Raw genomic sequence first — 18,936 nt, 5'->3', positions numbered from 1 at the left:
AACCAGAAATTATTTGTGTTTTAGAGAAAAAGACCAGCCCAGAAAGTAGAAATGGGTACATCAAACCAAAATGATGTTGATATGAGTTGGATTCCCCAAGAGACTTTGAATCAGATCAGTAAGTATGCATAAGAATTTTATTGGGGGAAGTACTTGAGAAATATAAGACTGACTTTCTTTTCTTAAATTAATGTCTTAAATAAATGTCATTTAAAAATCATCTAAAAATCATCTTTTCCCATCTATAGTTCTCAGATTTCTTGTGTTCAATCTAATATATTTTAAAGGTTGATTAAACGCTCTGATTTCTCCACAAAAATGGTAAACAGTCATCTCCCTTTATAGCTCCCTTTTCACCAAAATAAACCTCATAGTAAATCTGTCTTTTATTTTATATTTAAGGATTTGTCTGAACTCTTTATATTCCTAATCTTTTCCTATCTCTTTTCTTTCCTGTTGCTTCAGTGCAGAGTAGAAGAGGTGAGGCAATTAAATTTTGTTAATGCTTGGCAGTTGATGCTTGGGACTTTTCTTGAATTAGCAGCACATCTTTTGAGCTAGTTATGGAATCCCAATTAATGATCATGTGTAGTTTCCAACATTATATTTCTTAGAGAAAATTGATAAATAACCATAGTTTGATTTTTCAGGAGGAAGAAAGAAAATAATTATAATATGATTTTTTTAGCATCCCTCCTACTCAGCAAATTCCAGTGGTTTCCTGTCACCTCCAAAATCACACAAAATCCTCTAGTTAACATTCAAAGCTTGTCATAATATAGACTATCCCCCCCACACCTCTCTAATCTTCTTTTTCCCACACTCACATGTATACTCTTTAATCCGGTGACTGTGGCCTCCTTATTGTTCCAAGAGTGTTTTCTCTGAATGGTCCCATAGGCATGAAATAAACTTTCTATCTCTGCCTACCTCCCTTCCTTCACATCCCAACTGAAATGCCACATTGTGCTGGAAGCCTTTCCCAATCCCTCTTAATTCTAGTATTTGCCCTGTGTTGGTTTTCCTTTATCATATACATAGCTTGTTTTTACATAGTTGTTTTATATGTTGTCTCTTTTTTTAGACTGTGAGCTCTTTGAGGGCAAGGACTTGTCTTTTACCTCTCTGTTTAGCACAGTGTCTGGCACATAGTAGGTGCTTAATAAGATACTACTTAGCTATATGTTTATATCTTTTAAAGGTGAAAAGTTCTTTTCTTTAACAATGAAATTATAGATACCAAGTAACCTTTATATTAAAAAATAACCTAGGTGTTTTATGTGTTTTCTACTGAAAATCTGAATGTTTTAAAATGTAGTCACAATCAACTTAACCAGACCCTCTAGGATTTTTTTTTTTTTTAAGAAGGATAGGTTTTTGATCTTACCTTTAGATTTCCCAAATGCACCATGTCCATTTCCAGTTGTCTGAGATTCTAATTTTACCTGGATGTCCTATTTCTACTTCCAATTCAGCATAACTTTTCTCTTTGTTCCCACTCTCACCAATTTCCCCTCTTTCAACTTTGATATATCTATTCATAATGTCATCATATTTCTAATTTTCCAGATTTTTAACCTTCAAGTTATCTGTGGTTTTCCCTTTACTTCATCCTCTTTTATCAAATCAGGTACCACCCCTATTGATTCAATCTCAAAAATATCTTATAGATCCATAAATTATCATTAGAGCCACAAAAGACTTTAAGATTATCTAAAGCCATGCTTCCATCATCTTTCCATTCATTGCTGCCACTGTGGTTCATATCTTTGTTTCTATTAGACTTTTATAGCTTTTAAATTGGTCCTCTTACCTCAAGGCTTTTCCATTCTCCAGTACTATCAATCAGTCCACAGAAGTGCTAGGCACTATGATGAAATTTATCTTTCACACAGCTAACAGGGTAATCTTTGTGATAATAAAGATCTAATTATGCTCCTTTGAAATCTTGTATCGGTTTCCCTATTACCAGGAGGCTAAAATACAAATTCATTAGCCTAGCAATGAAAGCCATTGACATTCTGGCTCTAGTCTTATCTTTCTGGCTTTCTCTTATAATGTTTTCATGCATTTATGTATTTTCTCCATCCTAAACTTAGAATATATTTTTTAAAATTTGCTTTTTTTCACATTGCTTATCAATTTTTAAATTTATTCATTAACATTTTTCAAGACTTATATATTAGCTTATTTTTAAAATTTAATGTTAACTGTTTTATTGTATTTTTATTTATTTTGCTAAACATTTCCAAATTACATTTGAATAGTTCAGTTGCACTTAGTAGTATTTTGGGTTATGTTCGATAACTAGATTAGAGGGTTCTTGCAGGTTGGCATCTTCCATTATTCAAAATTCTTTTAGTATTGTTCAGACAGCATCATATCCAGTAAACTAACTTACAGTTTATATTTCCCACTTTTGTCCATTAATTTATTTTTATCTTCCTTCCTGAAATTCAGATATATTGTGCTTATGGCCTTAATCTCATCTATTAGCCTAGTACCCCTCAAAAAAGGCAAATTAAACTAGTTTCACAAGAGCTATTTTCAATAAGTCCACACTGACTTCCAGTGATTATTGCTTTCATTTGATCTTTTTCCACCTTCGTGCATATTTCCTCTATCCCAAGCTTAGAATATACTTTTAAAAATTATCTTCTTTTCACCCATCTATTTAATATGTCCTAGGATTTTATCTGGTTAGTTGTCAAGTTCATAAGGCTATCTAGGTTCTTGAAATCTTTTCTCAAATCTTTGGGCTTTAGGAACCTATGAACCATTTCCCAATATCTTCATTGAGTACCTCTCTTGGTTAGTTGATCAGAACTGGGAGTTTATTTTGTTTCATTTTTTCCCCAGTACTCTGGATAATGTTGTCTGGGCTAGAGACTTAAACTCAGTTTAAAGCAACTAAGCATGCTGCTTATTTTGAATTTCAGTTAATGATATTTGTGTCCTGTACTTTCTAGTCTAAAGATTTTTTTTTTCTTTAATGGAAAAAAATAGATGTAATACTATATAGTTAGCTGATTAAGCAACATATCTAAAGGAGAAATACATTGTTCATATACCATGATGATGATTCACATTTATAAAATACTTCTATGATTTTGTTGTTGTTGTTAAGGCAATTGGGGTCAAGTGACTTTCCCAGGCTCACACATCAAGGACGTGTCAAGTGTCTGAGCTTAGATTTGAACTCAGATCCTCCTGACCTCAGGGCTGGTTGCTACTTCAAAGAGAAGAGCTTTCTTTGTTACAACTCCATATCTACTCCCCTAGTTAGAATTAAGGAAATTGTAGTTCAGGAGTTTTACTCACTTGTCTTGCTTATAGTGGTAAAGCTTGTATCTTTTTTGTGTCTCAGTCTAGTGTTAATACTCAGTCTCTTATAATTATGACATGTTTGGTAGCATAGGGGAAATTGAGGAGTACTATTTGGGACTTAGGTCCAAAGAAGTGGTTTGGCTATTTCCTGCTCATTTTACAGATGAAGAAACTGAGATAGGCTAAAATGACTTGCCCAAGGTCTCACAGATTGTGTCTGAGGCCAGATTTGAACTCAGAAAGATAAGTTTCCTGACTCCAGGCCTGGTACTCTTATCTACTGTGCCACCCAACTGTACTCCAAACAATAAGGATTTCTGAAAGGTAGTCGAGTCTCCCTCAAAGGTTTTCAAGCATAGGTTAAATGAATAGCTTTTGAATTGAATATATGATAGTGGGAATTTCTTTTGTGTGTGGAGTTGTACAAGACCCCTGAAACCTTTTTCAACTCTCAGATTCTGTGAAGACTGATAGCTTAGGGATTAAGAGAAACCTTACATCACAGGTAATGCTTGAGCTAATTTTGGAGAAAACTTAAGAAACTCAAGAGGAACAGGAATTACAGTCAGGAATATGTAAAGGCACAAAGGTAGGAGATACAATGTCATGTGAGAAAAAAACCTTTTTGGCTGGAGAGCGTGAAAGGAAGTCATAATCAGGCTAGAAAGGTAGGTTGTGAAGGTCTTTAAATGGCTTGTATTTAGCCCTAGTTGTCATTGGAATTTATCGAGTGGTGGAGTTAAATGGTAAGAGCCATGTTTAAGGAAAATTACTTCCACAGAGTGGAAATTGGATTGAAGTAGAAGATACTTGAGGGAAGTAAGAGTTATTAGAAGAACACCATTGCAGTAATCCAGGTAGCAGGCTATGTGAGTACAAATAGACATTGTTTTATTAAGTGTACCTATAATGTACAAGAAAGTTTTCTTAATTCATGGAATTAAGAGTTGGAATGGAAAGCATTAAGTCAATATCCTATCTGAACAAACCTTGTAGAAATAGAACTATCTTATAGAAATAGAATCAGTAGCAAACAAATTCCTTTTACCAAAAATATATGTCCATCTGCACCAAGTTATCCGTCTTTATTAGGAAATGGGGTTCCTCGTCATTCTTAGGAAATCATATTGTTGCATATATCAGAGTTCTTAAGTGTTTTGAGGTGATTTGTCTGTAAGTGAGCAATTTAGCTTTTAAAAAGACCTGTTCAATATTATATGATACACTAGGCTTCTAAGAAATAGTGTTAGGGTACAAAAAATTGACCCAAATTTAATTAAGATGAGTGTAAAATCTTATGTTTTTATTCAAATTTATTGATCAATTACTGTGCTGCATAAGAAAAATCAGGTCAAACCAATTAAAGAAGAAAATGCAAGCAAGCAACAATGAAAAGAGTGAAAATGCTATGTTGTGAACCACATTCAGGTCCTATGGTTCTCTCTGGGTGTAGATGGCTCTCTTTGAAAAATTGGCAGTGATTTGAATCACCTCATTGAAGAGAGCCATGTCCATCAGAATTGATCATCGTATAATCTTGTTGTTTAAGCTCCACTTTTTAGGAAAGGTAAATTGGGAAAGTTATCTGGGGAGTATAGCCAGAATTGATAAAAGGTCTCAAGATGATATCTTACAAGCTCATTTGAAGGAAATAATTTTGTATTTTCATTTTTTTACATTTCATTTCTGCCTATATCTCTCTCCTGGACATCCCTACCCATTGAACTATACCTCATAAAAATATATATATATATATATATATATACCTCATACCTCATTGAACTGTACCTCATAACAAAACAAAAAAAAATAACAACATCCATCTAGACAGTATTAAAATATTTCCTACCTACTCTGGCCCTACTTAATCTTTTCAAAGAAGAGATAAAGGAATACATTTTTTTCATCTTGGGAGAAAAACTTGATCACATTATAATTAGATGGGAGCTAGGATTGGAGAGACTAAAAGTTGGAGGGGGGGCAGACATGATCATTTTCTTGATCTTTTTAAGAGGCTATTATGAGGAAGAAAGATTAAATTTACTCTGCTTGGCTCTAAGAGCACAAATTAGGAGTAGAGATTTGGGAAAGTCATAATAAAGTAGATGTTTATTCAAGTAGGGTGCTATAATGCTTTCTGAGATACATCCCAACTCTGATTTGTGAATTAAAGTTGTTTTCTTTGAACAAGCCTTTGCCCATTCAGGACTTTTACTTTCCTAATCCTATCTTTCTGGTTTTGTGTTGGCCTTTAAACAGATGTATTCTAAAAGGCTTTTCATCTATTACTTACATGCATTCCTTTTAAATCTAAGCTCCAAAGATGTTCTTAGCACTTAATAAGAACCTAATATCTTCCTGCAGAGATCCCTCAGGTCTGGCCCAGACAAGACTCTTATCTCTCCAGTGCTGCCCTCTTTTATCCTCCCAGAGAATGGGAGTGGGGTAACACAAGGGCTTCTGGGGAAAATTACTTCAATGAACTTGCTCCTCCTAAGCATGTAAGCTCCTCCCCAGGAATTCACAGAAGTAAAACTCCCAGTAAAGGCCGGAACTAGAGAATTGTTAAGTACTGACTTAGCACTTAATAAGAACCTAATATTATCTCATTAGCACTTAGTAAGAACCTAACACAAAGAGAACCTCCTATTAGTTTATTTAGTTTTCTTTACATACATTCTCCTCTTTCCCCTTTTTTCTTTGTGATTTCTTTGTGAATTATTTGTGTATCTGTTGTCTATCAAAATTTGAATTTTGAACTATAGAACCTCTGATCTGTTCATACCTAGCTTTTCCTTGAATTTTGAAAAAAAAAATCTACCTTTTTAGTGCATAACTGTAAAAAAATGTTGTTTGTTACATAAATTTAAAAAAAATTAGTAAGTGGTATATAATCATACTTTAATTACATCTTTTTCTGTTCTTTTCATAGAGAAATTTCTTTTAGGGGGGAGGATGTTAAATCCAGATTTTTTAAATTACAAATAAAATCTACCTTTCTAAAATCTAAGGTACATATCTGGTCCTACTCAGTGTCAGTTTCCTAAGCCATTAAGAACTCCTAGGTAGCATGGACTCTTTTTGTTACAATTGTTTCCCTTTAGACCACTTGGTAATTCTTATTAGTCAAAAATGCAAGCAAAGCTAATCAAGAATTTATACATTTTTCTCTTTTAACAATTGGTTACTTTATAGCCTATGACCAAGTAGATGAAGTCTGTTTTAGTATTCTGCCAGTTTTATGCCATATATTAATGTCTTTTTAATTTGACTGTATGATCTTTGGTATATACCACAAATAGCCTTGTATTTCTCACTTTATTCTCTCCTAAATGCTTTCCATTATATCTTGGTCTTCATATTGTTTGGGTTTAGGTTTTAACATGGAGTTATATGTTTTTGACTTAGGGTGTTGCCCATTTATCAAATTCTTCTTTATTAGAAACTTTTGTACCAAATGCCTACAGAAGGCAGAAAGAAAAAAGTCATGGGAATGATTGAAGTTTCTAGAGAGGGAGCAATACCAGTGTGCATGCAAGCAGATTTTCTTAAGAATTACAAAGGGATGGAATCTAAAGTATAGGTAGAATGGTTAACCTTAGAGGAAAGGGAACATACACCTTCCAAGAGGACCCTCTTGGACTAGAGGGAAGGATTATAGAAAATGGTTAGGGTAATCTGTGCCAGATGGAAGATGTGATCATCTAATGAAAGTGAAAGTGGCAAGTTGATCAACTTTTGGGAAATTGCCTTATTTATCTACCAAGCTATTGTTTTGTATCCAAATAGAATGTTTTAGCTTTTGTGGAGTTTAAAAGCTTTTAAACATACACATCTTCATGTAAATTGCCCCAACTTTATTAGTTGTAACAGTGTTAACTTAAGTCTGTAGTTAAGGCCCACTGTTATATACAATAAATTGTCATTTACTAAACTGCTCAGGTCTAGGATATTCTAGTTAACTGGATTTTCTGGAAAACTTACATTCTAACCTTTGAAAATCTTTCTAAAAATCTGTCATTTTCCTACCAGTAATTTTTATGTCACCATAAATAAGTGTCAGTGGAGAAGTAGCATGGCATAGTGACTAGAGCTGGGTTCAAGTGCTGCTTCTGCTAGCTGTTTGACACCGGGAAAATTGCTTAAACTCTCAGTGCTCTCAGCAGCTACATATATCTAGGCAAATATAAGTTGCAGAATAATTTCCTGAATATATTGTATTTGCAGAGGTAATTTTTTAACCAAGAATTCCCTAAATTTCTAGACCTCAGAAAAGATTAGTTTCTCTAAATACTACTGTTAGTTGCATTTTCCATTGTATTAATAGAATGACAGAGAAATCTAGGTTTTTAGAAGTTCCATTTTTAAATTCAGAATAAAAATCTTTCTAACATGTATTCTATATTTTCCTGACCCTTTAAATTAAAGAAAGAATACTGAATTTTTGTGATGCAGAGATGCTCTTGGGGTTTTTTTGAGGGGTTCAGAACTCAAACAGCTATACTCATGTAGTGTTTCTTTTCAGATTTTCTATTTTTACCCTCTGGTTTCTTTTTATACTTGGTCAATTTTGACCTCTTGCTGCTGTGGGCCTATCTCTAGACATTTCTTTATATGTATACATTTCCTGTTCGGATTTTTATCTTCTAATCTTTTGTGGCCTAAAAAAACCAGTTAATTTTTCATTTATGTGTAAGATAAGGAAATTTTAAAGAAAAACAATTTACACTATTGCCTTTTTTTTTTTTTTTTTTTTTTTAATCCTCACAACAATCCTTGTGATAGGATAGGTTGTATTTATAGAATGGATTAGGAAACTGAGGTTCAGTGGAGGCTAAATAACTATTGAAGATCATAGTTAGCTAGGAAATGATAGAAGCCAGCCCTCATGGCCTAAGTCCAGGTAAGTAGGGGTGTTGCAGTATATTGAGAATAAATGTACGAGGTGAATGAATCATTATTGTGTGAAAGTGATACATAATCTGGAATTCCATAAAAGTTAATTTGTTAACATTTAACAATTTATTTTAACCAGTTCAGTCATATATTGATAAATTATATTCCTTATAATGATTCTGAAAAGCCTTCTTTAAAATGCCATCAAGTTTTTTATAATTTGTGTCTGTATTTGTATATTTATTTATGGTGTTACATTAATTTTGTGGTATTCTTATTCTTTTGAAAATTCATGATCAATGTTTGGCATACATCAGAATTATCAGATATGGCTACAAATGATGTTTTCATGTGTATAATCTATAGATGTGAGTTCCCTACTTCATAGTATCACTATATAAACGTTCATCAAGATATTTGATTGGTAGCTCATTCTGTGCCTGTGCAATATTAGAGAATTTATTTTATACGATGAAAAATACTGATGCTTGTACTTTATCAAATACCTATGTAACTTGATTTTTTCTTTTTTTAAGTAAAAATATATCTCTATACATGATGATTCTTGTTGGCTGAAAGCAGAATTTTTTAATGCACTCCCAATGTAACCGGGATATTATTTAGACTTCATGACAAATAAATTTACCAAAAGTTGAAAAAGAGGAAAGAAAATGGAGAGAAAGATTTTATGTGATAAAATGGAGGAGAGATTTGAGCCTTTGATTTCATTGGTATAGAGGACTCTCTCTAGAAGTACTGATCAGCAATTTGTCTCTACCTTATGATGTTAGAAAACTACTTGGGTAACAGAGAACTGAATGATATGCTTGAACTCAATGGCTAACAAGTATTAGAGATAGTACTTAAATCCAGGTTTTGTTCATTTCAAGGTCAGTCCTTTTTCCACTAAACCCTGTGGCTTTTCTAACTCAGTAATTCAGGTGGTTGGGTTTTGTTGTTATTTTAATTCTTTTAGTTCTGATTGGGATAGGGATTGGACTAATTTCATTGGTAGGTAGAGCCTCCTGACTAAAAAAACTCTTTCTAAAGATGGATTAGCACTTTTTTTAACAACTTAAAGTCTTATAGAATTGCCTAGAGAGGCTTTGCTGCTTTCCTAAATTTACACAACTAGTAGGTCAGAGGTAGAACATAACCTACATCTTCTTGGCTTCCAGGCTGGCTCTTATACATAACATGCTATTATCTCTTTTAGTTCTTATGTTTCCTTTGCCCTGCCTACCATTTCTAACTACAGGATAAAATTGTTTAAGAAAAAGCATGTTTTGGATAAATTATTGTTATTTAGTCGTGTCTAACTGTTCATAACCTTGTGGAAGGTAGCATGCCAATACTGTTCCATAGGGTTTTATTGGCAGATACTGCAGTGGTTTGCTATTTCCTTCTTTAACAGATTAAGTGACTTTCTCAGGGTCACATAGCAGTAAGTTTCTGAGGCTAAATTTGAGCTTAGATCTACTCTCTAGGCTTAGAATTCTATCCATTGAGCCATCTAGCTGCCTAGGTGATAAATAATTGATAAGTAGGAAAATTTAATTTGTTACAAGTGACATATTTGGAAACTTTTAAGCAGCAAGGTCAGTCTGTTTTAAACAATAAATGTTGATTTTATTTACATTAAACTATGGCTGGTAGTGTTTAAGAATGTTCAGTTTTTCAGCCATGATAGTGACCAAGAGTGATTTTTTTTTTTTCCCGCTACATTATTAAAATGTTTTTAGGGATTTCTCTCCCTGAAAAGTAGCAGCGTCAAGTAAATTTAAACAGCATTTTTTTTTTAACAGCAACTTTTCATCATTTTATGTCACATACATTGTTGTAGAAAAATTAATAGCAATCATCTTCTGTTAAAGAAAAAATAGATTTTAAAAATATATAACTTTTGAATTTGATAAAGCTTTGACAGTGGGTTAAGATGACCTTTATACTTGTTCTCTTCCAGATAAAGCTTCTCCAAGGAGGTTGCCCCGGAAACGGGCACAGAAGAGATCAGTGGGATCTGATGAGTAAATGTTCATTTGTGCAACAATTCAGTCTTTACTAAACCTGCCCTAACATTTTTTGACCTGATGGGAATTAGTGCAGAGAAGCCATATCAACATATGAGGAAACTACTACTTCTGTTTGGACTGAGTAATCAGAGCTGTGGCGATAATATTGCTGAAAATGCACTGCATATGTTTTTTCTAAAGTAACAAATTTGGGTTTTTTAAACCATTAAAAACTGTGTGTGTGCGTGTGTGTGTGTAAGCAGTTGGTCTTACCAGAATCATTGATGTACTACCTGAAATGTGCCTTTAGAGTGCTAAATGTAATGCTGGCATGTCTGTATCCCACTGAAAATTTGTGGTTTTGTTTTTGTTTTCCAGAAAACATAATGAATAATTGCCTAATCTTATTGTATAAGGAGTTTCTCATTTTTACTATCATGCCTTGAACTGTACAGCAGAAAATATTTTAGCTACTCTGTTCCTCAGAATAGCTACTAATTCAGCAGTGATGGCACAAATTCTCTGGGTATTTTTTTATCTGCAACTAGTATTCTAAAGGCACAAGCAGGAGTAGCTGCTTTTAGCAATATAGTATTTTGTTTTGGTATTTTGCTGCTGTTTACTACAATACGCACATTGGGAGTACTTCCTTATACTGATCAAAGAACCCATTTGAATTTATATCAATCTGAGATCTAGCAGCAAAATTGTGAAGCATGAAACTGCTGAACTTGATATATAAATTTCACCTCTCCATATTCTTCCTCATTTTTTAACAAAAAGAAAATAGCACACTTGTGTGAGCTGAATTATTGTGTTGTGTGTCATTGTTCTGTTGTGTCTGATCCAAAAGGTGGCTTTGGAATCATTTTAGATCTATTCGATATTTATGAATCAGTGATTTTCCTCCTTTCCCCTTAATGGAAACTACCATGGTTAGAAATTTCATGTTCTGAATTGAATTGAAGAAATGAAACTCCAGATTCTGTGTAAAGTGGGGACTCAAAATATAGGACACAGATCAAAAATCGTGTTCCAAATTTTAATTTCTGTAGACTCATAAAACAGCTGAAAAAGACCTTCTACAACATCTAGGCCATCCTTCTCATTTACAGATGAGAAAACTGAGGCCCAGACAAAGTAATCTGTATGGGATACCAATGAATTAAGTTGAATTTTTATATTTATATATATATTCAGGTTACATATTTTATAGGTAGATACAGTTCAGTGGTTGATTTATTTTTTCCCCAAGTTGTTGGTTAGTTTTCCCCTAACCTTATAAATAGTTTTTATGAGAATTTTTGAAATTTGCATGTGACTTTTTTTTTAAGTGAATCTGTTTTAGGTAGTAGAAATCAAAATATTTAAGAACTGAACTTTCTAATAGTTTCTTTGAACTTTTTCTATATTTAGCCTTTTTAAAAAATCTGTTTTGCTGTAGTTTTCTGTATGTCAGGCATCATAGGTGTTATATGTTTAAGAGTCTTGGTTTAAAGACAATTGATATTTATAGAGAGTTGTTGTCATTTAGACCTGTAATCAAATTGACATTTTTGTTAAGTAAAAAAAAAAAAAAAAAAAAAAAAAAAAAACTTTTAAAAGACTTTTTTCCATGCCATGAAGCCATTTTCTCTTACATGTCTTTGAAAAATGGAAGGTGAGGTTTTAGCAGTTAAAGTTTACTTTAGCTTTTTGCCTTTACCTTTCTTTCTTTTAACCCCCTACCTCTTTTGAAATCTGCAATTAACCTGCCAAGAATGAACATCTGAGCCAGTGACATTTGAACAATACCTATAGCAGAGGGACTAAGGTTCCTAAAAACCTGGATTGGTGGTATTGTACTATAAACCTCCCATTCTCAAAATTCAGAGTGTTTTGGGCTGTTATCTTGGTGTAGAAGACCAATAGCTTATTAATATAGTACTTACTATTAAAAAATAGACATAGCTTGGTTTTTGACAAGCAATATCAGTGAGTACTTAGCAGAAATTAACTGTATAATAAATGGAATTAAATTCCACACATGGTATATTCAAGCACATTTAATAACAAGTAGCCTATTTTTAAAATAACTTTTAAAAATGTAAATATCTGGATGGGTTTTGTTTTTGGTGTATCTACTTAATTTGCAGACCATGGTTTGAGACCCAAGTGTTGAATGTGGGTTTTATGATTAATGATAGCTTTTGAAAATCTTGGTTTCACACAACTATAAAATGGGATTAGGAAATTGTTCCTTTCCTATCCTCTAGGGATGTGAGGATTAATTTGTTTGTAAAGCACAAATTCTCCTCAGCATATTTAAATTTGTCGTATTATATTCTTATACAGTAAATGATTTTCCAAGGTGTTTAACTACAGTCTTGTCCAAGAGAAAGAAAGTTTCACAAGCAAATTGAAGCCTGAAGAAGGATTAGAAGTTTTAATAAAACCCACTGTAGCAGAAAGAGAATAAGAGACTTTATTTGAGAGAGTTAAATTCAGAATTTAGAAATTTCCAATTTCAAAATAGTTGACTTTGGGAATAAAGGGGAAGCATATCTCAATATTAGGAGGGAAATGTTTGGGCCATGCCTATTTCAGATGTTAAATGGCTAAATTTTTGTAATGATCTTATGTAGTGATGTTAATGGCACAAAGAGGATTTACACTTAGCCTTATTGCTAAGTTTAAATAGTAAACCTAAAGTGTTCATAAATACAAACATTTAACATGGTGCCTTGCACATAGTAGATGTTTAATATTTGTTTAATTATAGCAGCCATCCTCAACCCCACATATGATACTGCATCATTTTATTCATACACATAGTTTGAGAGATAAATTGGTTTCTGTGTTTAAAATAGTTTGAAATAAAGATCCTTCCCTGAAATTTCTCTGATAGATAAACTGTATAGGTAATATCAGTTACACATATAAATACACATAATTTTGTAGGTTAATGCATTTCATTTATCAAAATTTTTAATGCCACTTATTGTTTTAGTTTTAAAACAAGATGTTTGCTAAAATTTAACAACTTCCCAATTTTACTTGAGGTACTCTCCATGTTTGGACGGGTGCCAGATGAGCTCCCATAGCCAACTAAACTGCTTGGTACAACTTTGGTCTAGGAATATTAAAACAATAGTAACAAAAACTTTGCCATCCACATGAATTAAAAGCATTAGATTTTATTTGCTTGATTTGTGGGATCACATTTTTTAAAACTTGAGGATTAAACATTTTTAAATTTGAAATTAAATTCAATTCAACATGTTACTTGATGGCTAAAAAATATACTACATCATGATCCCTGTTAACTTTGTCAGATAACATTTGTTTGTATAGTTTTTAATTATTTTTTTATTGCTTAGAATAATCTATGAACTGTCAGCCTAATTGTATTTGAAGTTATTTTTTAGGATTGTTTAACAGAGAAGTACTAATACTGCAATAATATTTGCACCACCTACCCTCATAGTGGTGTTGGAAGGAAAGCACTTGTAATCCTTAAGGCAGTATATAAATGTGAGTTATTATTATTACCTTTCTGGGCTTCAGTTTATTATCCATTCTTTATGGTACAGTATTTGGAGCCACTCCCTTTTAAGATATTGTAATAATAGATAAGCATTCTAGAATTGCTAAGCTTAAATTGAAGCTGCTTAGGAATATTAGGAATATTTTGATAAGAACTCAGAATCAAACCTTTGAGCAGCTTACTGGTGCAAAACTTATTTCCCAGGAATCTGAATAGTCAGAACAAAACTGCAACTAAATATTTTGTTTGCATCACATACTGATAACTTAGTGCTCTCCCTGAGACACTACTACAAGATGCTGAAGACTGTTCAGAATAAAAACCATCACTCAGATATTCAGTAATTTTGGTGCTAAGTTTGTGTTTTAATTTTTTGAAAATTGATGATTCATGTACAACAGTTACAGTAACTCAAAATATTTGATTATTCTACCAACATAGATAAGCAGTACTTGACCAAACAGTTAAAACATGTTCCTAAACATACTCCTTTATACTACCACCTCCCCTAAAATGGGTCTTCAAATACCATTTGTCTGCAAAATATAAAATTCTTTGATGTTGACTATAGCTAACCTTATAGCCCTGAAGTCAAACTTAAATTAAAAATGGGGGCAACCCAAGCTATACATATCCCTGGAGGCTGCATATTAACTTAGACTTTATATACATGTATATTTTTATTTTCTTTTTTCTTTTCTTTCTTTCTTTCTTTTTTTTTTTTTTTTAAATACACCACCATATTACAACCAGATCAGAGCTACATTTTAGTCAGATTCAGGCTGCACTATTGTGTGGACCACATGTTTGATGCCTCTGCCTTAGAAGAGATCTGGGTTATATTACCAAAAAACAGATGACCTGTCCAATGTCAGAACCTAGATTTCCCAACCCATGTTATATGATAGACTGCAGAGTACCAACCCCCTTCAAATTCATAAATTTTTGCTTTTTTAAAAAAAATATTGTATAACCTGCATATATTCTTAGACACTCAACACATTGAGTGCATACTTCATAAAATAGATAAAAGTATGCAAAGGAAAATATTTAATGGGGTTAATGCATTATAAAGGGGCATCTATTTACTGTGGTCTTTTCCAATCCATGTATACCATTTGGCCCATTTTGTTCCATTTAATTCTAGTTAAGGATAGCTAGGCAAGCAGAGATATGGACAGATTGTTTATGTTAAATAGAAAATTGATACTGAAATTTCCATAAAGGTAAAGGAAGGTCTGTGGCAGATTCAGATTATTTGATCTAGAATTATTAAGAGCTGATCCACTTAACACATGCTCACTATTATTTCTCTAACATGTCCTTTTTCAGCACCTCTTTCTAGACAGCTTCCTTAGCTGAAGAATAATATTGTAATGGTTACTTGGAAAAGTAGCACCATTTAGGACTGAACCCTTTGAACTATTAATATACAAAGTAATTTTTTACTTTTGAATAAGTGATAATTTGGGCATTTTCGCATGGACAAAAGTCTCATAAAAGCATAAAACATCTCAACATTAAAGCAATAGTGGGGTAACAAAAGATCTTAAAAAGGATGCTTACTTGAGATCTAGGAAGCCTAGGTTCTAGTCCTAGCTCATACTAATTAGCTGTGTAATGTTGGGCAAGTCATTTAATCTGAATCTTCAGTTTCCTTATCTGTAAAATGAAAAGGCTAGATGAGATGATTAATCTGAAATTACAATAATTATAAATCCTTAATTTGATAACAAAACAACATTTGAAATTATGTCTTTTTAACAACTATCAGAAAGAAAAACATTTGGATATATTTAGTTCTGGACTTTTTTCTTTTAAGCAGTCAAAATTCAGTGCAACATTCATTGAGCAGCTACAGTGTGTAAAGTACTTTGCTAGTAAATGTTTTACATTTGTGTAGCACTTTTCGAATGCTTATGAATTACTCGTGCTATTTTAGTCAAAAATGGAGGTACACTTATATACACAGGCTCCACAAAGCATTCATTGTGACTTGCTCGTTTGCTATTATCCAGAATGGAAAACTTCAAGCAGGTGGTCTCCATACATAAGAGAACAGGCATTATTCCACTTGAATTGCTCTCATGTGCACTTTATTATTAGAATTGTATGTAATACAAGGCTTTGCATTTCATGTCTCATTCTATTTATAATTAAGTGACCTTGTTATGACTAAAAGAACCTGGGCCTGCTTTTTATCTTGTTCTGCAACCCTGTGGTGCTGTTATTGCCTCCATTAAGTAGAGAAGAACAGGCTGTCATACCGTATGCCTTCTACCAAATGAAGCCAACTACAAATGAGGGGGGTGGGGAGAGAGATAGAGAAGGCACAGTTTATGGATATTAAATGTCAGTATGGAGTATTTCTTGAAGTTTTACTTTATTGAAGATTAAAACAATTCAACTTTCCAGCAGATACCCTGTTTTATACCCAAACTCCGTGTTTGCAATGCTTTGTTTAGGACTGATCACTGAGATGTTGTGGTCTACTTGCAATTAAAATAAACTAAATCTAATTTCAAAAGAGATAGCAAAGTTATTTCCATATCCTAAAGAAATAGCACTTCTTAAATTCAGTGAACAATCCTGTACAAATACTTTTTTGCTGTTTGCATATGAATCATAGTTGATGATTGTTTTACCTATTCTTGTTTAGTTGTATCCAGCTCTTCATGAACCTGTTGGGGCCATACAAATGAACATAGGGTTTTCTTGGCAAAGATATTGGAGTGGTTGGTCATTTCCTTCTCCAGCTCATTTTACAGATCAGGAAACTGAGGCAGACAGGGTTTAGTGACTTGCTCAAGGTCACTTGGATAATACATGTCAGATCAAATTTGAACTCGGGTCTTCCTGACTTCCAGGTCTAGCACTGCTGCAACTAGACAGTGTAAACCATTGCTAACCACTTTTTTAAACACCACTTTGAATATGCTATTCCTCTATTCAAGAATCTCATCATATCTAAACTCTTGATTTTTTAAGACCCTTAGTATATTTTCTTATCTAACCTCTTAAAACTCAATAATCCAAGATACACTTTGTCCCATTTATGTTTGTATATTTTAAAAGTTCTGTACAAAATATAAAGTGCCTTACTCAGAGCAAGAAAAGTAGTATAGGGGGCAGTCCCATTTTACAGAGACAAAATATGCCCTTTCTTCCATCTATCCAGATTATATATTTATATCCATCCTTTAATAGATTCTACCTCTTTAATAGATAACTACCTCTGAAATGTTCCCTTATTATTCTAGCCCACAGTGATCTACATTTTTGAACTCCTATACTATTATTCTGGACCTTAGAACTTAGCACTTGATTATAAACTGTCATTCCAGATCACGTTCTCAAATTATTTTAAATAGATATTGCAAGTATTGCTATTATTATTTGACAGATGAGAAAACTGAGAGTTGGAGAGGTCAAGTGACTTTCTAAAAGCCCCCCACACCTGATAATTATGAAAAGCTACATTTACTACCAGATCTCTTCTCACTCCTGAGCCCCATATGTCCTTCTTATATTGCTATCCCTTTATGTCTTATATTCCGGCACCAATGAGTAGGAGAAGTAGGTTATTATCTCATTATGAAGAACTTCCTCAAAAATGGAAGATCTTTTAAGCAGAGGCTGAATCACTATTTTCTCAGGGATGTTGTAAAGGGGATTTGAATTAAGTAAGGTCCCTTCTTGCTAAAGGTTTCTATAATCCTGGACATAAGGAATTATGTCTAACTCTACCACCTCTACCCTAACTCCCTGAATTATTGTTCAATAAATGTTATTTAAAACAGGATATCAAAAGTCCTTCAGCTCTTTCTCGCCCCAAGTATCTAAGCAAGCCTTCTGAACTCTTAAAGTACTCGCCCCCAAAATATATAAAATTACCCAGGAACTAGGCCAAGGTAAGAACTGAATATAATATATGCTTGAAATATGGGTATCACCTCATTCTGGTCTTTAAAAAATAGACTGGTTAACCACTAGTTATGGATACTGTTATGGATTCATGGTGAATATGAGTTTTACTAAATGGCTTCTGAATTCCTTCCAACTCTTGATTCTGGGGATTTCTTTTCACTTTACAATTCACTCAGGCCATAGATTATCTGCTTTATGTTTTGTTTTTAACTTAGATCCTATGAGCTGGGACTGTTATTTTTAAGAATTGTATGCTAAGATTTCATGATAAAATAATTTGGCCCCCTCTTTTAGAATGTATTTTTAAATTGTCTTACTAAATTTTACCTATAACATTTTGTGAATGTGGAAGCCTGTTGTTGATTTCATTGGGAAAAATTAGGTATAATGAGTGTTAATAATATGCTCAGAAATAAAATTGCTCAGAAAAAAAGCAACAGAGGCCAAGATCTATGGAGTAGTAGAAATAGCTTTGTTGGGTTTTTTTCTTTCGTAAAGTATCATTTTCCTTTATTGTTTTTTATTCAAATTATGTATTCCTATCATATCAGTCAGCTGCTACCTTCTCACACACTTGTATTTTTAAAAACAAATACAGGTACAACTTTTAGCTATGCCTGAGAGTATTCACATGTAATATGAAACTGGCCCTTAAATGATAAAGCCAAATAAATGATGGGTCTTGGAGCTGAGCAGGAGAGTGAGACAAATCATAATTCAGATGCATTCATGCAACAAATTCAGTATTTTAATTTTCCCCTTTAAGTTATGAGGAAATTCTTAAATTTTCTGGAAGCAAATGTAAAATCTACACATTTTAAATTATAAGGTAGTGTTGCAAGGAAAAGAAAAAATAAAAGTACTTTTTAAAACAATTCAAATGTTATTTTTGACTTTTAGTTTTGATACTTTTCAAATAATCACAAAACCCCCTTTCCTTGAATACTATGTAATCTATTACTTGTTTCTCATGTCTCTTATTTATATACATCTACTGCTTTATTATTAATAACTAAGTCTAACAGCACACTTTTTTTCCCAAGGAATCAAAAACAAATTTTTAATTTCTTATAACCCTAATAAACTGGTAGTAATAGCCATTTATAACAAAGTTAAATTCTAGAGCAATGTTCTCCAAGTTTAGGCCTGTGGCATGATGCCTAAGCTGTGGGATTAGTTAATGTGGAGTAGAAGATGGTTTTAATTTTACCCCTCCCCCCCGGGATAGTCAGTCATAGGCCTGTCTCT

General features: G+C 32.9%; 1 protein-coding gene across 1 annotated transcript in view; it reads left to right on the top strand.

Annotated features, from left to right (window-relative positions):
• Positions 1-11,044, top strand: part of SSR1 (signal sequence receptor subunit 1) — a 28,062-nt gene extending 17,018 nt beyond the window's left edge. Inside the window, exons 7-8 of the mRNA XM_074271123.1 lie at positions 25-118; positions 10,187-11,044. Of these exons, the coding sequence (XP_074127224.1) occupies positions 25-118; positions 10,187-10,254 (162 nt within the window). The 3' untranslated portion in view covers positions 10,255-11,044. The remainder of the gene's footprint in view (positions 1-24; positions 119-10,186) is intronic.
• Positions 11,045-18,936: the final 7,892 nt, after the last annotated feature.

Source organism: Sminthopsis crassicaudata, chromosome 1 (assembly GCF_048593235.1).
Source record: "Sminthopsis crassicaudata isolate SCR6 chromosome 1, ASM4859323v1, whole genome shotgun sequence".
NCBI lineage: Eukaryota > Metazoa > Chordata > Mammalia > Dasyuromorphia > Dasyuridae > Sminthopsis > Sminthopsis crassicaudata.
This window is presented reverse-complemented; position numbering and strand designations above follow the sequence as displayed.